Raw genomic sequence first — 17807 nt, forward strand, 5'->3', positions numbered from 1 at the left:
CGCCTGCCACCACACCTAACTAATTTTCGTATTTTTAGTAGAGATGGGTTTTCACCATCTTGGCCAGGCTGGTCTTGAACTCCTGACCTCTTGATCCTCCCACCTTGGCCTCCCAAAGTGGTGGGATTACAGGCGTGAGCCACCGCGCCCAGCCTTTTATTTTTATTTATTTATTTATTTTTTTGAGACAGAGTCTCCCTCTGTCACCCAGGCTAGAGTGCTGTGGCAAGATTATGGCCAATTGCAGCTTCTTAACTCCTAGACTCAAGAGGTCCTCCCACCTCAGCCTCCCAAGTAGCTGGGATTACAGGCACGTGCCACCACACCCAGTGAATTATTTTTGTAGAGATAGGGTCTTGCCATGTTGCCCAGGCTGGTCCCCAACTCTGGGCTCAAGCGATCCTCCTGCCTTGGGCTCCCAAAGCCCTGGATTACAGGTGTGAGCCACCACGCTCAGCCCTTGGATTGGATAATTCTTTTGCCTTGAAGGATGTTAGCAGCATCCTTGGCATCTAATACTAAATGCCAGTAGCCAGTAGTATCTCCTGTTCCAAAATGTCTGAAGATGTTGTAACAACCAAAAATGTATCAAGATGTTGCCAAATGTCCCTTGGGAAACAAAATCGCTACTGGTTGAGAATTCTGTTCTATTGTTTATTTAAGACGCTAATATTAGGGAAGGTTGGGTGAAGGGTACATGAAAACCCTACTATTTTTGTAACTGCCCATGTCTAAAATTATCTTTATAAAAAGTATCTTTTTAATATTATGCTAATACATACTTGTAAAAAACAAAATGTTTTATTAAAACTTAAACTTTTTTTGTTTTTTGAGATGGAGTCTCGCTCTGTCACCTACGCTGGAGTGCAGTGGCGCGATCTCGGTTCACTGCAACCTCCGCCTCCCAGGTTCAAGTAATTCTCCTGTCTCAACCTCCCGAGTAGCTGGAATTAAAGGTGCCCACTACCACGCCTGGCTAATTTTTGTATTTTTAGTAAAGACAGCGTTTCACCATGTTGGCCAGGCTGGTCTCGAACTCCTGACTTCAGGTTATCCGCCCACCTTGGCCTTCCAAAGTGCTGGGATTACAGGTGTGAGCCACCGAGCCTGGCTTGAGTGCTTTATGTAGATTAATTTATTTAATCTTCACATCAAACAGAAGGATGTAATTGCTTAACCCCACTTTGCAGATTGGGAAACCAAAGTACAGAGTAACGTTAAGTAATCAGTTCAAGGTCGCATAGCAAGTGTCAGTGCCAGGCTTTAAACCCAAGTCTGGCTCCAGACTTCTCTTAGCCTTCTACTGCATCCTGCGTCTAATTTGTTGTGGGCAGGTTTCCCTATGAGTTCACTTCACTGAGCCTCATTCTTTTTAATGGTCACATAGGGTTCTATGCTAGGTGAACTGTAGTTGCACCCTTTGCTGTCAGTGTCTTCAACTCCCATATCTACCCACAGTTCCCCAACTCTGGGTCCCCAAATACCTCCCCTGTGTCCCACGGGCTCTGCAGACTCTATTTTAAGTTGGCTAAAACTGAGCTCATCTCCTCCCACCTGCACCTCCTCCGTGTTCTTATATGAATGTCAATGTCGGCACCCACTGGTCACCCAGGATGGAGGAAGGAGCCAGACTGCGAGGGAATAAAGGAAGTAAGCAGGTTCCAAAGGACGTGGAAGGCCTTTGGGTCCAGAGCCTAGGGAAAAGTTGAGCCCTGCAAAAAATAAGAGGCTGGGTTAGCTTTGGACATTTGGGGGAAACAGGTGGGAAGAGGGAGGATAGAGGAGCCAAATTTAAGCATTGGGTACTTAGGTGCTCATCTCCAAGGCAACTGCATTGCTATGGCAACAGCAGAGGCAGCACCGCCCCGCCCAAGTACCTCCTGGACCGCCGTTACCTCTGCACCAGCCAGACTCTTCCGCATGGGAGGGCTGGGGGCTTGCGGACCTCCGGGAACGGCTCAGGCAGGCGGGAGTTGCTGCGGCATTAGCCAATCCATAAGCTCTATCCCGCCTGGGTGGGCTCTGCGGCGACGCGCGCCAAGAAGGGGTCGGGAGTTTTTTGGCGCTCGCTAAAGGGCGTTGAGAAGGGCGGGCCCGCGTCGCTTCGGACCACTCAGGAGCCGAGGAGAGCGAGTGGGCGGGGCCAGGCTGAGGCTGGCCGTGGGCGGGGCGCAGGGATAACGTGGGAGGGTCCGCCCAGCCTTTCTTCTACCCAATAGAAGGCCAGAAAGCCAATCCGGACCGTTGGGGAGCCCAATGGGCGTCGCCGCCAGGCCCCGTTGCAGAGCGCGTCTAGCCAATAGGCAGCGGCGGCGGGCGGGCGCGGGCGACAGGCGGCGCGGCTGAGGCGGAGCAGGCGCTGCGGCAGGAGGGAAGATGGCGGACGAGGAGAAGCTGCCGCCCGGCTGGGAGAAGCGCATGAGCCGCAGCTCAGGTGCCGCGGGGGTCGGGGCTGGGGCGGGACTGCGCGGGCCCGCGTAAGCAGGGCTCGAGCTCGCCCCTTGGGCGCGGCGGCAGCGCTGCCTCCCTCCCATGGGGTCCTGGCTCCTCCGCGTCGTCCCCGGGGTAACGGCCCCGGCCCGCCCTGTTGTGGGGACTGCGAGCCTCAGGAGCCGCCGGGAAGCCTGAGGAAGCTGAGGCAGGGGGCTGGGCGGGTGAGGGTCGGGGGAGTCCGGGGCGATGGCCCTGGCCCTGCCGGCCCGGCTGATACCTCTCGGCCTAATGCACCTGACACCCCGGGAGACGTCTGTGCACCTTGCTGGGCCCGGGGGCACCCCTGGGAGGGAGACACCCCAGTACCCTGCAAAGGGCGTAGGGTGTTGCCCGGCCTCGGGTCCACAACCTACCCCTGCTAACACCCCTGCTATGTACACCTAATGCTGAGTCTGCGACATCGCCGGTGACATTCTGCCAGACGATGGCCCCTGTGCTTAGGCCCGATTTAAGGGTTAGCCACAGTGATAATATTGCCAGTAACAGGGCATGTTTGTCTCTGTGTCAAGCGCTTTAAGTTCTCTCTGAATTGCCGCAACTCTGGGAGCCAGGTAGTTACTACTTCCATCTTACCAGCAAGGAAACTGAGGTCAGAAAACTGAAGGAACTCGTCCAAGATCATTCATTTCAGGGGCTGGGGGTTGGATTAGGACCTAGGCATTTTGCCTACAAATCCCCCTGCCCGTGTCACTGCAAACTCCTGAGGAGGAGGCCCAGCATCTGTGGGCAGGTCCCGAGTCACTCTGCTGCCTCTAGAGCCCATAGCAATCGCATTTGCAGTAATAATTCTCCTTGGTTGAGTGCCAGGTTCTGGTGAACTGTTTGGATACATGGACTCTCCTCATTAACCCCATGAGGTTTGATCTCCTTATTCTCTATTCCCCATTTTTCAGATGAGAAAACTGAGGTGCAGGGAGATTAGAGCCCATTGCCAAGGTTTTAGAGTGAGTCAGTAGCTCAGCTGCATTTGCACCTGGAACCCGCGCTCTCGCCCACCCTGCTCTAGCCCTGGCCTGTGGCTGGGACCTCCAGCATAAACCGGATGCTCTGCCCAGCTCTGGGCCCATTTCTGCTCAGTTCAACCCTGATGGCTTCCTTTATGGGTGACACTCCATGTCACCCAGGCGAACTGTCAGCCTTTGGAGTGGCACCCAGTAGGGTCTTTACTTCCAGCTTCTTGTTCACAGTCTTCACTCCTTCATACCCCTCACTCCCTGGGTAACATCGGGCCACCAGTAATGCTGGTTCCTAGCTCTGCAGCACCGTGCACGGTGTAGTAGCTAAGAGCAGAGCTTTCGGGTGTGAAGTACCTGAGTACAGTTCCTGCCTTCCCCTGTGTGTGCCTGGAACAGAGTAAACACTCAGGAAGCGTTACCCACTGCTGCCATTCCCAGAGATGCAAAAGGTGAGGCCTCCATTTTGCCATCTATACAATAGAGATAATAAAGGCTATCCCACTCTTAATGTGTGCCAGTTTCTGTCCTAGGCATTTTGCAGATGTGTGAGCTTATTTAGTGCTTTCTTCTTATTATTTTTGGAGATGGTCTCACTGTGTGGCTCAGGCTGCAGTGCAGCCTCTGCCTCCCAAGCTTAAGCAATCCTCCCACCTTAGCCTTTCAAGTAGCTGAGACCACAGGCATGTACCACCCACCCATGGCTAATTTTTTATTTTTTGTTTGTTTGTTTGTTTATTTTGAGACAGAATCTCACTCTGTCACCCAGGCTGGAGTGCAGTGGCATGATCTTGGCTCACTGCAACCTCCGTCTCCCGGGTTCAAGTGATTATCCTGCCTCAGCCTCCCGAGTAGCTGGGATTACAGGTGCCTGCCACCACGTCTGGCTAATTTTTGTATTTTTAGTAGAGAAGAGGTTTCACCATGTTGGCCAGGCTGGTCTCGAGCTCCTAACCTCAGGTGATCCACCTGCCTCAGCCTCCCAAAGTGCTGGGATTACAGGCCTGAGCCACTGCGCCCAGCCAGCCTGTTGTTTTTGTTTTTGTTTTTGTTTTTGTTTTGAGACAAGAGTCTCACTCTATCGTCCAGGCTGGAGTGCAGTGGCATGATCTTGGCTCACTGTAGCCTCCACCTTCCAGATTCAAACAATTCTCCTGCCTCAGCCTCCCGAGTAGCTGGGATTACAGACATACACCACAACGTCTGGCTAATGTTGGTTTGTTTGTTTGTTTGTGACGGAGTTTTGCTCTTGTTGCCCAGGCTGGAGTGCAGTGGCACAATCTCAGCTCATTGCAACCTCCATCTCCCGGGTTCAAGCGATTCTCCTGCTTCAGCCTCCCCAGTAGCTGGGATTACAGGTGCCTGCCACCATGCCGGGCTAATTTTTTATATTTTTAGTAGAGATGGGGTTTCACTGTGTTGGCCAGGCTGGTCTTGAACTCCTGACCTCAGGTGATCCACCCCGCCTTGGCCTCCCAAAGTGCTGGGATTACAGGTGAGAGCCACTGTGCTTAGCCCTTTTAAAAATTTTTAAAAATTATTATTTAGTCCTTTCAATGACCCTAAGGTAGGAACTGTTATCTCCATTTTACAGGTGAGAACACCAAGGCCCAGGGAAGATAGATCACATTTGAACCCAGATTCAGATTTGAATCCAGGTGGCCTGGCTGCTGAGTGCATGGTTTGAGTCACTCCCTGTCCCCCAGCTTCCTCTGTTCCATCACTCTGGGTTATTTTCGTCCTTAAAGTTATCAGGGATTGATACTATCCTGTGTTTCGTTTGCTTGTTTAGCACCTGTCTGCTCTCACCTAGAATGTTAGCTCTCTAAGGGCAGGGACTGTATCCTGCCACATTGGCCCATGTCTGGAGAGCCTGTGGCACATGGTGGATACACCATGGATTTGTTGAATGAAGGCACCCCCTGCAAGCCAGGCCCTTACCCTGGCTTCTGGCTGTGGGCCCAGGGGTGTCCTGGGAGCACAACCCTAGCTGAATTCCTGCCTGCCCTCCCCTCCAGGCCGAGTGTACTACTTCAACCACATCACTAACGCCAGCCAGTGGGAGCGGCCCAGCGGCAACAGCAGCAGTGGTGGCAAAAACGGGCAGGGGGAGCCTGCCAGGGTCCGCTGCTCACACCTGCTGGTGAAGCACAGCCAGTCAAGGCGGCCCTCGTCCTGGCGGCAGGAGAAGATCACCCGGACCAAGGAGGAGGCCCTGGAGCTGATCAACGGTGAGCAGGGCGAGGGCAGGGGCTTGGGAGGGAGGCTTCTCCCAGGTGAGCCTTTGTAGAAGTCACATCAGACCCTTCACCCCAGCTTGCTCAGCTGCCAGGCGTGATGTTGGCCAACACAAAAACGCCAGTGCATGACCTGACCCTGACCTTCACAGCAGCCATTCTCTTTCTTTTCCATCTGGCATTTGAGGGTGAGCCAGGTGGGGGCAGAGGACCCAGCCTGGGGGCTGGCAGACATGGGTTCAGGTAGTAGCTGTGCCTCTGTGAACTCTGTGACCTTTGGGAGGGGACTCATGTCACCTCCCCTAGACTCAGCTTTCTCTGTAAAATGGGCATCCTCTGAGGACCATTGTGAAGGTTCAAGGGAATTAGGCAATGGATTTTGCACAGTAGGCCCTCAGTCTGTGGGAAGTGTTGTCAATAGTAATATCATCCACTAGGGGCCTGAGTCACAAACATAGGTGGATCCAGAGAGAGCAGTCAGGAAGGTAGTGAGTGCATGCAGGGTGCGGTGGCTCACGCCTGTAATCCCAGCACTTTGGGAGGCCTGGGAGGGCAGATCACCTGAGGTCAGGAGTTCGAGATTAGCCTGGGCAGTATGGTGAAACTCCACCTCTACTAAAAATACAAAGATTAGCCAGATGTGGTGACGCATGCCTGTAATCCCAGCTACTCGGGAGGCTGAGGCAGGGAGGCAGAGGTTGCAGTGAGCCAAGATCGCACCACTCCACTCCAGCCTGGGCAGCAAAGTGAGGCTCCATCTCAAAAAAAAAAAAAAAAAAAAAAAAGAGGTAGTGAGTGCCAGCAGATAGTGAGTTAATTCTGACGTAAGGGAGGAAGCTATTCCCTGCTCTGTTCTGTGTTTCCTCTGCAGTCTGGCACCAAGGTGGCAAACTTTAAAGGCCAGATGGTAAATATTTTAGGTTTTGTGGGCCATGCAGTCTCTATCAGCTCTGCTTTGTAACTGGATAGCAGTCATAACCAATATGTAAGCAAGCACATGGTCATGGCTGTGTGCCAAGAAAACTTTACTATTTACAAAATCTGGGAGGATTTGGCCTGCAGGCCATCATTTGCAGAGCCCTGTCTAAAGCTGTCCAGTTTGGCTGCCACTCCCACCCTGTGCGGGAGGATCACTTGAGCCCAGGAGTTTGAGACCAGCTTGGGCAACATAGCAAAACCCCATCTCTAAAAAAATTAAAAAATTAGCTGGACATGGTGGTGCATGCCTGTAGTGTCAGCTACTTGGAAGACTGAGGTGGGAGGATCCTTTGAGCCCAGGAGGCAGAGGTTGTAATGAGCCAAGATCATGCTACCGCACTCCAGCCTGGGTGACAGAGCAAGACCCTGTCTCAAAAATAAATAAGATAATATCAAAAATTGGTTTCTCAATTGCACTGGTCATACTTTAGCTGGTGGCTGCCATCTTCGACAGCGGGAATATAAAACATTTACATTCTTGGCCGGGCGCGGTGGCTCACGTCTGTAATTCCAGCACTTTGGGAGGCCAAGGTGGGCGGATCACGAGGTCAGGAGATCGAGACCATCCTGGCTAACACGGTGAAACCCTGTCTTTACTGAAAATCCAAAAAAATTAGTCTGGCATGGTGGCGGGCACCTGTAGTCCCAGCTACTCGGGAGATAGGCAGGAGAATGGCATGAACCCAGGAGGTGGAGCTTGCAGTGAGCCGAGATCGTGCCACTGCACTCCAGCCTGGGCAACAGAGCGAGACTCCGTCTCAAAAAAAAAAAAAAAAAAAAAAAAAAAAACACTTTTCCATTCTTGCAGTAAGTTGTGTCTGATGCCTTTCTCAGAGTCCCCAAACCTCCTGGACTGTCCCTACTCCAAACAACCCATCTCTCAACCATGCCCAGACAGCCTGGGTTGCTATGCAGCTCTGCCACGTCCTAGCTATGTGATCTTGAGCAAGTTACTTAACATCTCTGGGCTTCAATCTTTTTCTCCTTCTTCTTTTGAGACAGGGTCTTGCTCTGTCACCCAGGCTGGAGTGCAGTGTTCATAGCTCACTGCAGCCTCAACCTCCTTGGGATCAGGTGATCCTCCCACCTCAGCTTCCCGAGTAGCTGGGACTGCAGGTTCATAACACCACACCTGGCTGATTTTTGTATGTTTAGTAGAGACAGGACTTCCATGTTGCCCAGGATGGTCTCAAACTCCTGGGCTCAAGTGATCCTTCCACCTCAGCCTCCCGAAGTGTTGGGATGACAAGCATGAACCACCGCCCCCAGCTGTCAGTCTTTTTCATTTATAAAATTAGTATTAGGATAATAAGACCCACCTCACAGGGTAGTTGTGAGGACTCCTGGCTAATACAGTGAAGCGGGAGTAACAGCTCCTGGCATCGGTAAATGTTCTGTCATTGTTAGTGGTCACTGTCATTGCTGTTGTTGGTTGTGGTAGCACAGGGCCCAGCACAGAGTGTACACTCGGTCAGTATTGGCTGTTGTTTTACTCTCTCATCACTTGGTCCAGTTGGCCTATAAGATGTTATTACACATGCACACCCCCAACATGGCATCTAGGACAGTAAGTGCCACCCGTTAGTCTTATATGTAAGCATGGTAGAGAGAAGCCGAGTTCTTGCACAGAATCTTGAAGACTGATTGAAGAGCCAGCCTCCTGACCTCTGAGGGCAGGGACTGGATCTCTCTCTTTCCCCTGTATTCCCATCCTGCCACACAAAGCCTGGCCCAGAGTCAGCCCTCACAGCCTTGTTTCATGAGCCAGTAGGAAGCAAGAAGGATTCCTGGCACAGGACGGGGCAGAAGTAAAGGCCTAGGACTAGGATGTAGCCAGGACTCTGGGGAAGGCTTTGAGGGAGCTAGGGGGTGGTGAGACCCTTCACGGGCAGGTCCCAGCCAGGTTGAGGAGGGTCCTTGTCAGGTGAGGAGGTTGGGTTCTTTCCTGGAGGCAGCAGGACATATGTGCCCATGTGGGACCAGGAGAGGAACCCACAGTGCTCTGCTTTCAGCAGAGATCTGTGAAGCTAGAATGTCAAGGGCCAGGGAAGCTGGAAGGCCCAGAACCTTCAGAGATTTTGGTTGCCCCAGAGCAAGAAGAAGAAGTGGAGGGAGAAGGCAGGAGAGAGACCCTTCGGGTCCTCCCAGCTCTAGTGGTCTCTGTTCTGAGGCTTCCGGACCCTATAAGAGTGAGCAGGAGGGTGCAGGCATTTGGGGATGGAGCGGCATGAAGTGGGCTCCTGGGGGTCAGCAGAGCAGCCAGGCACAGGACAGAGCTGCTCCAAGCAATCCTGGTGAGAGCTGGCAGAAGGCTGAGGTCGGTGGGGATAGTGAGGAGGGCATGGGTCTGGGTGTGGTGGGCGAGGGTGTCTCCCCCATCTCTGGGTTGGACAGGTGCACCTGGTAAGTAGCCAGGCCCTGAGGCCTCACCGTAGGTACCTGCAGATTCTGGAATGTCAGCAGGAACCTTGCCTGCCCACCTGGTGGAAGCTGTGGGAGGAATTGGAGCGAGAGGTGGTGTGACTTGAACTTGGGGGCTGGAAGTGGAAGAAGAAGAGGGAGCAGACCCAAGAGAGATTCAGGAGGCAGGATAGAGAGGACTGGGTGATGGATTAGGTGGGCAGGGGTGGGATGTCTGGGGGAGGGTCAGGGCAGAACAGCGTGGCCCACCCTGGGCTCGTACAGGGCTGGATTTCAGTGCCAGCTGTGTGGGCCTCAGTTGCCTCATCTGTAGAATGGGGAGAGGGTGCCTATGAGGATCCAGGAGCGATGGGCTCAGTGGCTGGCACGCTCTGCGTGGTGGAGCCTCAGCCCCAGTCATTTGGGTGTGGACGGTGGGGGAGCTGAGGTCAAGTCAAGGCCTCTGCTCACGGGCAGCCCCTGCTGCCACCCCACAGCCCGTAGAAAGAGTTCCGGATAGGACCACAGGAGGCCTGGTGGGCTCAGCACACGGATGATGACCTTGGCCCACGACCTCCCTCTCCTGGTATCCTCCTGCCTGAGATGGTGCTGGGGCAGATCTCCTCAGAGGTCGATAGGAGGATGCAGTGAGGTGGCCCCGGCCGAGGTACACTCGGTAACAGATCATCATGTGCAGTGTCGGCGCAGGCATTGGGCACCTGGGCCTCATTTTCTCTTCCATGAAGTGGATGTTCTCCCCTCGAGGGTTCATGCCGGGTGATCAGGAGATCATGATTTGGGCAGCTCACTCCCCAGCTGGCAGCCGGGCTAAATCTCCTCAGTGCCCATTTAGATCTGGTGCTCCGCCCTTGCCCTGAAGGGACAGGCTGCCTGCAGAGAGAGCCGGGACCTCCACATTTTCTGCTGAGGCTCCTTTTCCCAGCATTGGCTCCTCTGCAGCTGCTGGGCCACAGCCAGAGGCTGTCAGAGATCCAAGGGAGTCATTGCCAGTGTCCTTGTCTAAGGAGGATGGGCCGTGGAGAAGCCCTCCCTGCCCGCTCTCCACCCAGATCTGTTGACAGCCACCCCTCACATGCCCAGGGCCTGGAGGGTCCCAGCAAGGCTGAGACTATGAGCAGCTGTCCTACTCACATAACCATCCCAGCATCCAGGTCAGCCCCTTTGTCCCGGGGTCCTCAAGGTCACTGGCGCCCTTCCAGCCTGCTGGCCTTGGGCCGGCCTCTAGCCCCTCCTTCTGGATCTTGGTCTTCTCAGATCTGACCCTGTCACCTCTTTCCCCGACCAGGCCCCTTCCCCTCTGGTGCCTGGGCAGCTTGGGGGAAGTATGCTGGAAGCAGCATAATGATCTGGCAAGGCAGAGGAGACAGCACGTCTCGAAACATTTTTGGGGTCAAGGACTACCCCATTTGTTCCCTCACTCCCACCTAGGTCACTGATGTGCATTAGCTTGGACTGTTGTAACAAAATATCACACACAGTGTGGCTTAAACAACAGTCATCACTTTCCACAGTTCTGGAGGCCAGAAGTCCACAATCCAGGTTCCCTCAGATTGTGTTCCTGGCGAGAACCCACTTCCTGGCTTGTAGACGGCTGCCCTCTCACTGTGCACTCACATGGCATCCCCCAGGCGCATGTGCATGGAGTGAAGGAGCACGAGCTCTCTGGTGTCTCTTATAAGGACACTAATCCTGGCCAGGCGCAGTGGCTCATGCCTGTAATCCCAGCACTTTGGGAGACTGAGGTGGTGGATCACCTGAGGTCAGGAATTCAAGACCAGCCTGGCCAATATGGTGAAACTCCATCTCTACTAAAAATACTAAAAAAAAAAGTAGCCAGATGTAGTGACGCACGCCTGTGATCCCAGCTACTCAGGAGGCTGAGGCAGGAGGATCGCTTGAACCCGGGAGGCAGAGGTCACAGTGAGCCAAGATTGTACCACTGCACTCCAGCCTGGGTGACAGAGCCAGATTCTGCCTCAAAAAAAAAAGGGACACTAATCCTGTTGGATCAGGGCCCCACCCTTATGACCTCATTTAACCCTAGTTACTTCCCCGAAGTCCACATCTCCAGATGCAGCCACACTGGAGGTTAGGGCTTTAACACATGAATTTGGGGTGACACAAACATTGAGTCCATAACGGATGGGCAGTTTGGATCTGTCAGGGGCCTGCTCTGCAACAGCCACTGCTTAAGCGGTCACTGATTCACTCCTTGGAACAGGCTCCAACGTGGGAGCAGCGGTTACCCCATTTTACAGGCCAGTTGAGTGAGGCTCCAAGAGGTAAAGTCACCTGCCAGACTCTCATTGTTCAGGAGCAGCAGAGGTAGGATCTGGACCTGATGGAGTCTGGAGTCAGCACCCATAACATGTCCTCCTGGACCTTGGGGATACACTGTGAGCAGGCTGGCTGGGGTCTGCCAGCACAGATAGGTACCATTCTGTTTTGCATACAATTTCAGGGGGTCCTGAACACCTTGAAGCAGGTGGAGGCCCCTGCTCCAGACTGGGAGCTCCTGGCGAGGCCACCCTGTGTCTGTGTGGTTCTAAGCTGGAGCCACATCGAATCAGGATGGGGCTCCAGCACCCGACAGTCCCCATCAAATTTCACGGGTTTTGGCGTCGTCGGGCAAGGCTGACACATTGTCTTGGAGGAGGCCCAGGAAGTCTGGCCTTAGGGTGGCAGCCTGAGTTTCAGGCAGACAGGGCATGAGATTCCAGCATTTCTGCCTCAAGCCCCGTGGTAGATCCCTGTCTCCCTCCTTCCCCATGGCCTATTTCTGTCTCATTTATTCATTAACTTCTTGAACATTCGTGAACACCTGTTTTGTGCACAGTGCTGGGTTCTGAGGGTGCAGCAATGAACAAGGCCAACCCAGCAGCCTCCATTCCTGCACTGTGAGGTGGGCAAGCAACCCACCAATAGGATGGTAGTAAATGCAGCACCTAGTGGGAGGCACCTCACACAGTGGGGGATTAGGGGAGGCTTCTGGGGGAGACCAGAGGATAGCTGGTGAGTTTCAGGCGGGACAAGAGGCTTAAACCAAGGTCTGCGAGGTGGGAGTCGGAGGATGTCATTGTCGGGGGGTCAGGTACAGGCTGAGCTAACAAGACACACAGGACCAAACCCCTCAAGGTCAGCCTCACAGACCAGGAACTCAGGAAGAAAGCGTTTTTGTTTGTTTGTTTGTTTGAAATGGAGTTTCGCTCTTGTTGCCCACGCTGGAGTGCAGTGGCAACGATCTCAGCTCACTGTACCTTCTACCTCTCAGGTTCAAGAGAAAGCGTTTAAAAAAAAAAAAATCATTCCAGCTACTTGCGAGGCTGAGGCAAGAGGATTGCTGCAGCCCAGGGGTTTGAGGCCAGCCTGAACAATATAGTGCGACCCCATCTCTGCAAAAGGAAAACAAAAACAGTCATTGCAGGCTCCCATCATAGCAGAAAATTTTCCGAGAGAGCTGGCAGGTCAGAGGCAGATCTGGGTGATATGAGCTATTGGTGTGCCAAAGTGTGGCTTTTATTTGTTTTTAAGTGGTATGGCTTGCACACTATGTGTGTGAGAGAGGACAACTTGGGCGGGCTGTCCAATTTCAGGGATCCCTGTGGCTGTGTCCCCAGCCCTGGCCGCTGGGGGCTGTGGCAAGGTGATGCTTGTTCAGGGCCTGGGCCTGGCTCCTCAGACGCTCAGCACCTGCAGGCAGTACTGCTTCCCTGAAGTAGGTGGGTACCCCTGGGGGCACCGTGCGATCCCCTGGCTGGCTTAGTGGTCCAGACAGAAGGAGGGACAGGGGACTCCAGTGCTCTGTGCCTAAGGCCAAGGAGATACCTAGAAGTTCAGGGAGAGGAGGGGTGGGAGGGGGTCCTAGCAACATCTGGTTTAAGTCGGAGTCACTGGTGGATGTGTCTGGCACAGAGGAGGACCTCGTGGCAGCCCTGGAAGCGGGGCATTCTGATCAAACCAGGGCATCACGGGCAGAAGCCTCTGTAATGTGCCATCCCAACAGAAGCTGGGGCCCTGTATGGCATCGATGTCCCTGTCAGACCAGGACACGTGGGCCGGCAGGGCCAAGGATAGGGAGAGCAGAGCAGTAGAGGCTGCGTCATCCCTGGGATGCAGTCCCCATGGAGGGGAAGAATGATGACAGTAAGGGACATTGGTCAGGGTCCTGCTCGGTGCCGGGCACTATGCTGCATGTCACAGCCACTGGCACAAGACTGTCAGGCGGAGAGGCACAGGGATGTCAGGGCAGCAGGTCGTGGTGACATCCAGCTCAGATACCAGGACACTGGTGGCTGCCATGACGTGCAGCCAAACAGGGAGCTATGGCTGTGCTCTCACGGTGGTACCATTTCCACTGCAGTCCCAAGCAGGTTAGAGTGTGAGGCCGAGGGGCCCTGGGGACACTTGGATCAGTCCAGTGTGTTCAGCAGGTGCCACGGTTGGGTGTCCAGGCCTCCCAGCACTGGCTAGGTCACCCAGCAGTGTTCCCGTGGCTCTCCGACAGGCTCCAGGCCAGTGTATCAGCTATGTATGTCCTGGGCAAGTTGGCCGGCAGGTGTGTCATGGCATCATTTAGGTCAGAAGGAGCAAGGGTAGAAGTGTCAGGGTGACATTAAGAAACCCCCTACTGAGTGTGTCAGGGTGACCTTCACGTTGGAGAGAAGAACTGGTGTCCCTGGAGAGTGGCTGCCAGGCCTTAGGGTACACGGGGTGGGTGCAGTTCACCCAGAGGGCTGCCCTGGCTTGCTGGGGCTGTCGCACCACTGGCCTAGGGAGGACACTGGAAGGGACGCCCGTTTGTGTCAGAGCAAGAGGAGGATTGGGGTAGGGCAGGCTTTGGCCCATGGGCACCTTCCTGGGGGTGGCCTGGAGTCAGGAAGGCGGTAGGCCATTCCTCCCGACCTGGCACATGCACAAGAGTGCCTACACACACTTGCTCACACAGTCACACCACACACACCACGTGCACACACACGCAGCCCTCCCCACTTGGCTTCCGAAACGTGAGTCACTCAGATGCTACTCTGCTGCTGTCTTGCCCCCTCTGCTGGCAGCCCTCTTCCTCCTAACTCCACCAGCCTTGGCCTCCTCCGCCTCCTGGAGCGTCAGAGCCGATGGGCTAGTTTGGGCCACACAGGGTGGGGCCACCCTGAGTTCTGCCAGCATGCAGACTGTAGGTGGGGAGCCGGGAGAAGAGCTATGTTGCCTGCCTCTGGGACCCTGGGGCTACAGCCCACGAGTGTCCCTTGCAGAGCCCACCAGGGTGCCTTGGAGGCCCATCCCAGTGCCAGGCTATTCTTTCCAGATGGGACAGCTGGGGCCATGGGCTGCCGTGGCAGTGCTGGGCTTTCTCTGGACAGCTCTCCCACCTCTGCCCAGGGGGCCCGGGGGGCCAGCCCCCTGCCTGGGTCAGCCTCTCCCTGCCTGCTGCTCTCCTCTGGCCCATCCAGCTTGTATGTAGATTTTCCCTCACGTGTGTGTGTGTGTGTGTGCATGTGTGTGTGCTGGTGAGAGTGACAGCGGGAGCAGGGATGTGAGACCTGCAGGGTGGCAGGGCTCATGGATGACTGGCGGGGTGCACTGAGTGCTCATGCTCGTGAAAGGCGCCTCTTCTTGGGTGTGGGTGAGGACAGGTGTGACTGCGCATGCAGGTATGTGTGAGGAGAGGGGTTGTGGGGAGCATGTGCACCTGTGGGGGGAGGCTTTCCAAGTGAAGTGCTGCCTCCCCCTCTGGCCAGCTCTGGAGTCCTCCATCCTGTCTGGTCAGGCCCCACCCCCCGCCCCTGACCTGGCACTCCCATTCCGTTCCATGTCCACAGGCTACATCCAGAAGATCAAGTCGGGAGAGGAGGACTTTGAGTCTCTGGCCTCACAATTCAGCGACTGCAGCTCAGCCAAGGCCAGGGGAGACCTGGGTGCCTTCAGCAGAGGTACGCAAGGAATGGGCCCCACCAGGTCGGGTGACCCTTACCACCCTGAGGGGTAGAGGCCAGGAGGGTCTGGGCATTGGGCTCCCAGGTGCCACACCGGCCTTCGGGGTCCAGCAGGTGGCAGCACAGCCCCTTCCTCAGGCTTCAGAGGCTGCTCTGCTGGGCAGGGCCAGGGCCACACAGGGAGGGGGCTGCAGCACTTTCTTCCTGGCATCATCTCTACCCCAGGGGGCATGGTCTCTTGTGTGTCTATGCACAGATGTCCTCATCCCAGGCCCACCAAGGCGGGTACATCCTGTCCTCTGCCTCTTCCTTTTTGTGGTTTAAGGTTGGGGGCCCTGAGAGTCCCAGGACCTGTCCCCCAGAATCCCTCTCAAAGGTGGGGAAACCAGGGGTGAGAGGAGGTGGCCCTGAGTTTGGGCCTGTCTGGCCAGGACAGTGGAAATCAGGGACAGAGGGGGCTAGGCCTCCTCCTCTTCAGTCCTCGGGGTCTACAGAACAACATCAGGGAGAGGCCAGGATGGGTTGCAGGGTGTGGTGTGCAGGTGTCTTAGTGGGGTGGGGCGGCAGCATGGGACCAGCAGCTGCCCACCTCCTCCGAGGAGGCTGGTGGGACAGATGACATGGTAGGGCTGGGAACCGGGCCCAGGGAGATGAGTTCACCACCGAAGTGGCCCCTAAATGCGCGGCGGCGGCCGTAGCCCTGCCTGCTATCCTTCATGCTGTCCTCGGGCTTCCCAGGGCCTCCTTAATGGCCCTGCCACCCCCAGCTGGGCCGCCGCTCAGCACTGGCAATAAACACGGTGACGGATGAGTGTGGACGAGTGTGAGGCTCAGCGCAGGCAGGAGCCCCATCTGTCGCGGCTGCCACCCACCCTGCCTCATCCTGGCCTCTGCCAGCCCAGCCCTGACACCCCCACCGCCCCTCCTGGCTCCCAGGTCAGATGCAGAAGCCATTTGAAGACGCCTCGTTTGCGCTGCGGACGGGAGAGATGAGCGGGCCCGTGTTCACGGATTCCGGCATCCACATCATCCTCCGCACTGAGTGAGGGTGGGGAGCCCAGGCCTGGCCTCGGGGCAGGGCAGGGCGGCTAGGCCGGCCAGCTCCCCCTTGCCCGCCAGCCAGTGGCCGAACCCCCCACTCCCTGCCACCGTCACACAGTATTTATTGTTCCCAAAATGGCTGGGAGGGGGCCCTTCCAGATTGGGGGCCCTGGGGTCCCCACTCCCTGTCCATCCCCAGCTGGGGCTGCGACCGCCAGATTCTCCCTTAAGGAATTGACTTCAGCAGGGGTGGGAGGCTCCCAGACCCAGGGCAGTGTGGTGGGAGGGGTGTTCCAAAGAGAAGGCCTGGTCAGCAGAGCCACCCCGTGTCCCCCCAGGTGCTGGAGGCAGACTCGAGGGCCAAATTGTTTCTAGTTAGGCCACGCTCCTCTGATCATTCGCAAAGGCGAACACTCGTGCGGCCCAGCCATGGGCCCTCTGAGCAACTGTGCAGCACCCTTTCACCCCCAATTAAACCCAGAACCACTGCTCTGCTCTCCTGTGTCTCATTTCTCCTCAGGGAAGCATAGCGGGGAAGATGTCGTGGGGAGGGGATCATGGCCCCCCCCATCCTAAGGGTCCCAGCTGCAAGTTCTCCCCCGAGGCTCCCCCTTGCCCTGGGCCAGGGGGAGTCACAACAGCTGGCTCTTGGGGACATGGGCACTGACCAGCTGCCCAGCACCCTGAGATCTGCTTCCCTGCCATCTCAGGGGCTTCCAGAAGGTTCGTGGGTCCAACCCGGCACCTGGCCCAGCACCCATTGCAGCTGCAGTTACCATGGCAACAGGGCCCTCCCGGACTGGAGGGGGCTCCTGCAGGGAGGGGGATGGGAGCAGACACGGCTTTTAGTGCCTGAAGGTGGAGCAGAGGGAATCCTGGGGCGGGTGGCGGGGAGATGGGGTCCCCTGCCAGTGTGGGGGCTGTGGATGTGGCATGCCTGACCCCCATCCCCTGTTCAGTCGGGGGGCTGTGGGTCTGATGGAGAAGTGGTTATTCCTGCATGCCCTATTCCCCCTCCACTTGATGGGTACCAGCCCAGATTGCGGGGGTGCCTGGCTGGCAGAGCTTAGGGACCTGAGCAACTAAAGCCTGGCCCCAAGGGACCTCCCCTCCCCCAAGCGCTGAGTTTCTAATAAAGGCCAAGCCTCATAAACAATCACCTGTACCCGCTCCCATCTGGCTGGCTTCGGGAGCAATCGCTCATTCGCCTGCTGCCTGCCTGCCAGAGCATTTGTCATTAGGAAGGTTTAATGGGTTTCCTCTCAGCTCCAGAGGGCTGGGGAGAGCCGGCTGCATGGATACACCGCCAGGCAGAATGTTCTCCCATCGCCTGGTGGAGGGGGGTTGGGAGTGAGGCAGCCATGCCACCATTCACACCAACAGTTGGATGTGGGGTTGGGGAAGTGACCGCACCCCTCCTGGAACAGTGGAGGCCCTGGGTCTGGAAGGATCGGAAATTAGTGGCTGGGGCCCAGAGGGTTTGCTGAGTTCCACTCCAGGGTGAAGAATGGGCTTTGTGTCCTGACCGTCAGCAGCAGGGCCCAGGGAAGGCTGTGCATCGTTCTGTGTGGGAGCCGCTGCCCCCACCCGTGTGTGTGTGTGTGTCTGCGTTTGCCCAAGAATGTGTGGGGCCATGTGACTGGTCGTCTCTCTGTGTCCTGTGCATTTTGGGAGTCCTCCGGTTCTGAGAGTCCTCCGGTTCTGAGTGTGACCACCTGCCCCTCCAGGTACCCTCTTCCCTTGTCTGTCTG

At 55.9% G+C, this 17807-nt stretch overlaps 1 protein-coding gene across 2 annotated transcripts; it reads left to right on the plus strand.

Moving 5' to 3' along the window:
• The first annotated feature begins 1708 nt into the window (after nucleotides 1-1708).
• PIN1 (peptidylprolyl cis/trans isomerase, NIMA-interacting 1) lies at nucleotides 1709-16544 on the plus strand. 2 transcript variants are annotated; one of them, XM_034944429.3, is made up of 4 exons: nucleotides 1709-2434; nucleotides 5465-5677; nucleotides 14902-15012; nucleotides 15952-16544. In XM_034944429.3, exons 1-4 carry the CDS (start codon nucleotides 2377-2379, stop codon nucleotides 16059-16061), a joined length of 492 nt encoding a protein of 163 aa, XP_034800320.1. In that variant the 5' UTR covers nucleotides 1709-2376; the 3' UTR covers nucleotides 16062-16544. The 2 variants fall into 2 exon arrangements, with proteins under 2 accessions (XP_034800320.1, XP_034800319.1); XM_034944428.3 differs by lacking the exons at nucleotides 1709-2434; nucleotides 5465-5677 and adding an exon at nucleotides 14164-14535.
• The last annotated feature ends 1263 nt before the right edge of the window (nucleotides 16545-17807 follow it).

Source organism: Pan paniscus, chromosome 20 (genome assembly GCF_029289425.2).
Source record: "Pan paniscus chromosome 20, NHGRI_mPanPan1-v2.0_pri, whole genome shotgun sequence".
In the NCBI taxonomy this organism is placed as follows: Eukaryota; Metazoa; Chordata; class Mammalia; order Primates; family Hominidae; genus Pan; species Pan paniscus.

Excerpts from the sequence above, each read along its gene's own strand:
- PIN1 (XM_034944428.3), top strand. The coding sequence starts at position 14,247 with ATGCAGACTGTAGGTGGGGAGCCGGGAGAAGAGCTATGTTGCCTGCCT. Across the intron at positions 14,536-14,901 it reads TCCTCTGGCCCATCCAGCTT|GCTACATCCAGAAGATCAAG; the intron begins GTATGTAGATTT and ends CCATGTCCACAG. Across the intron at positions 15,013-15,951 it reads CCTGGGTGCCTTCAGCAGAG|GTCAGATGCAGAAGCCATTT; the intron begins GTACGCAAGGAA and ends CCTGGCTCCCAG.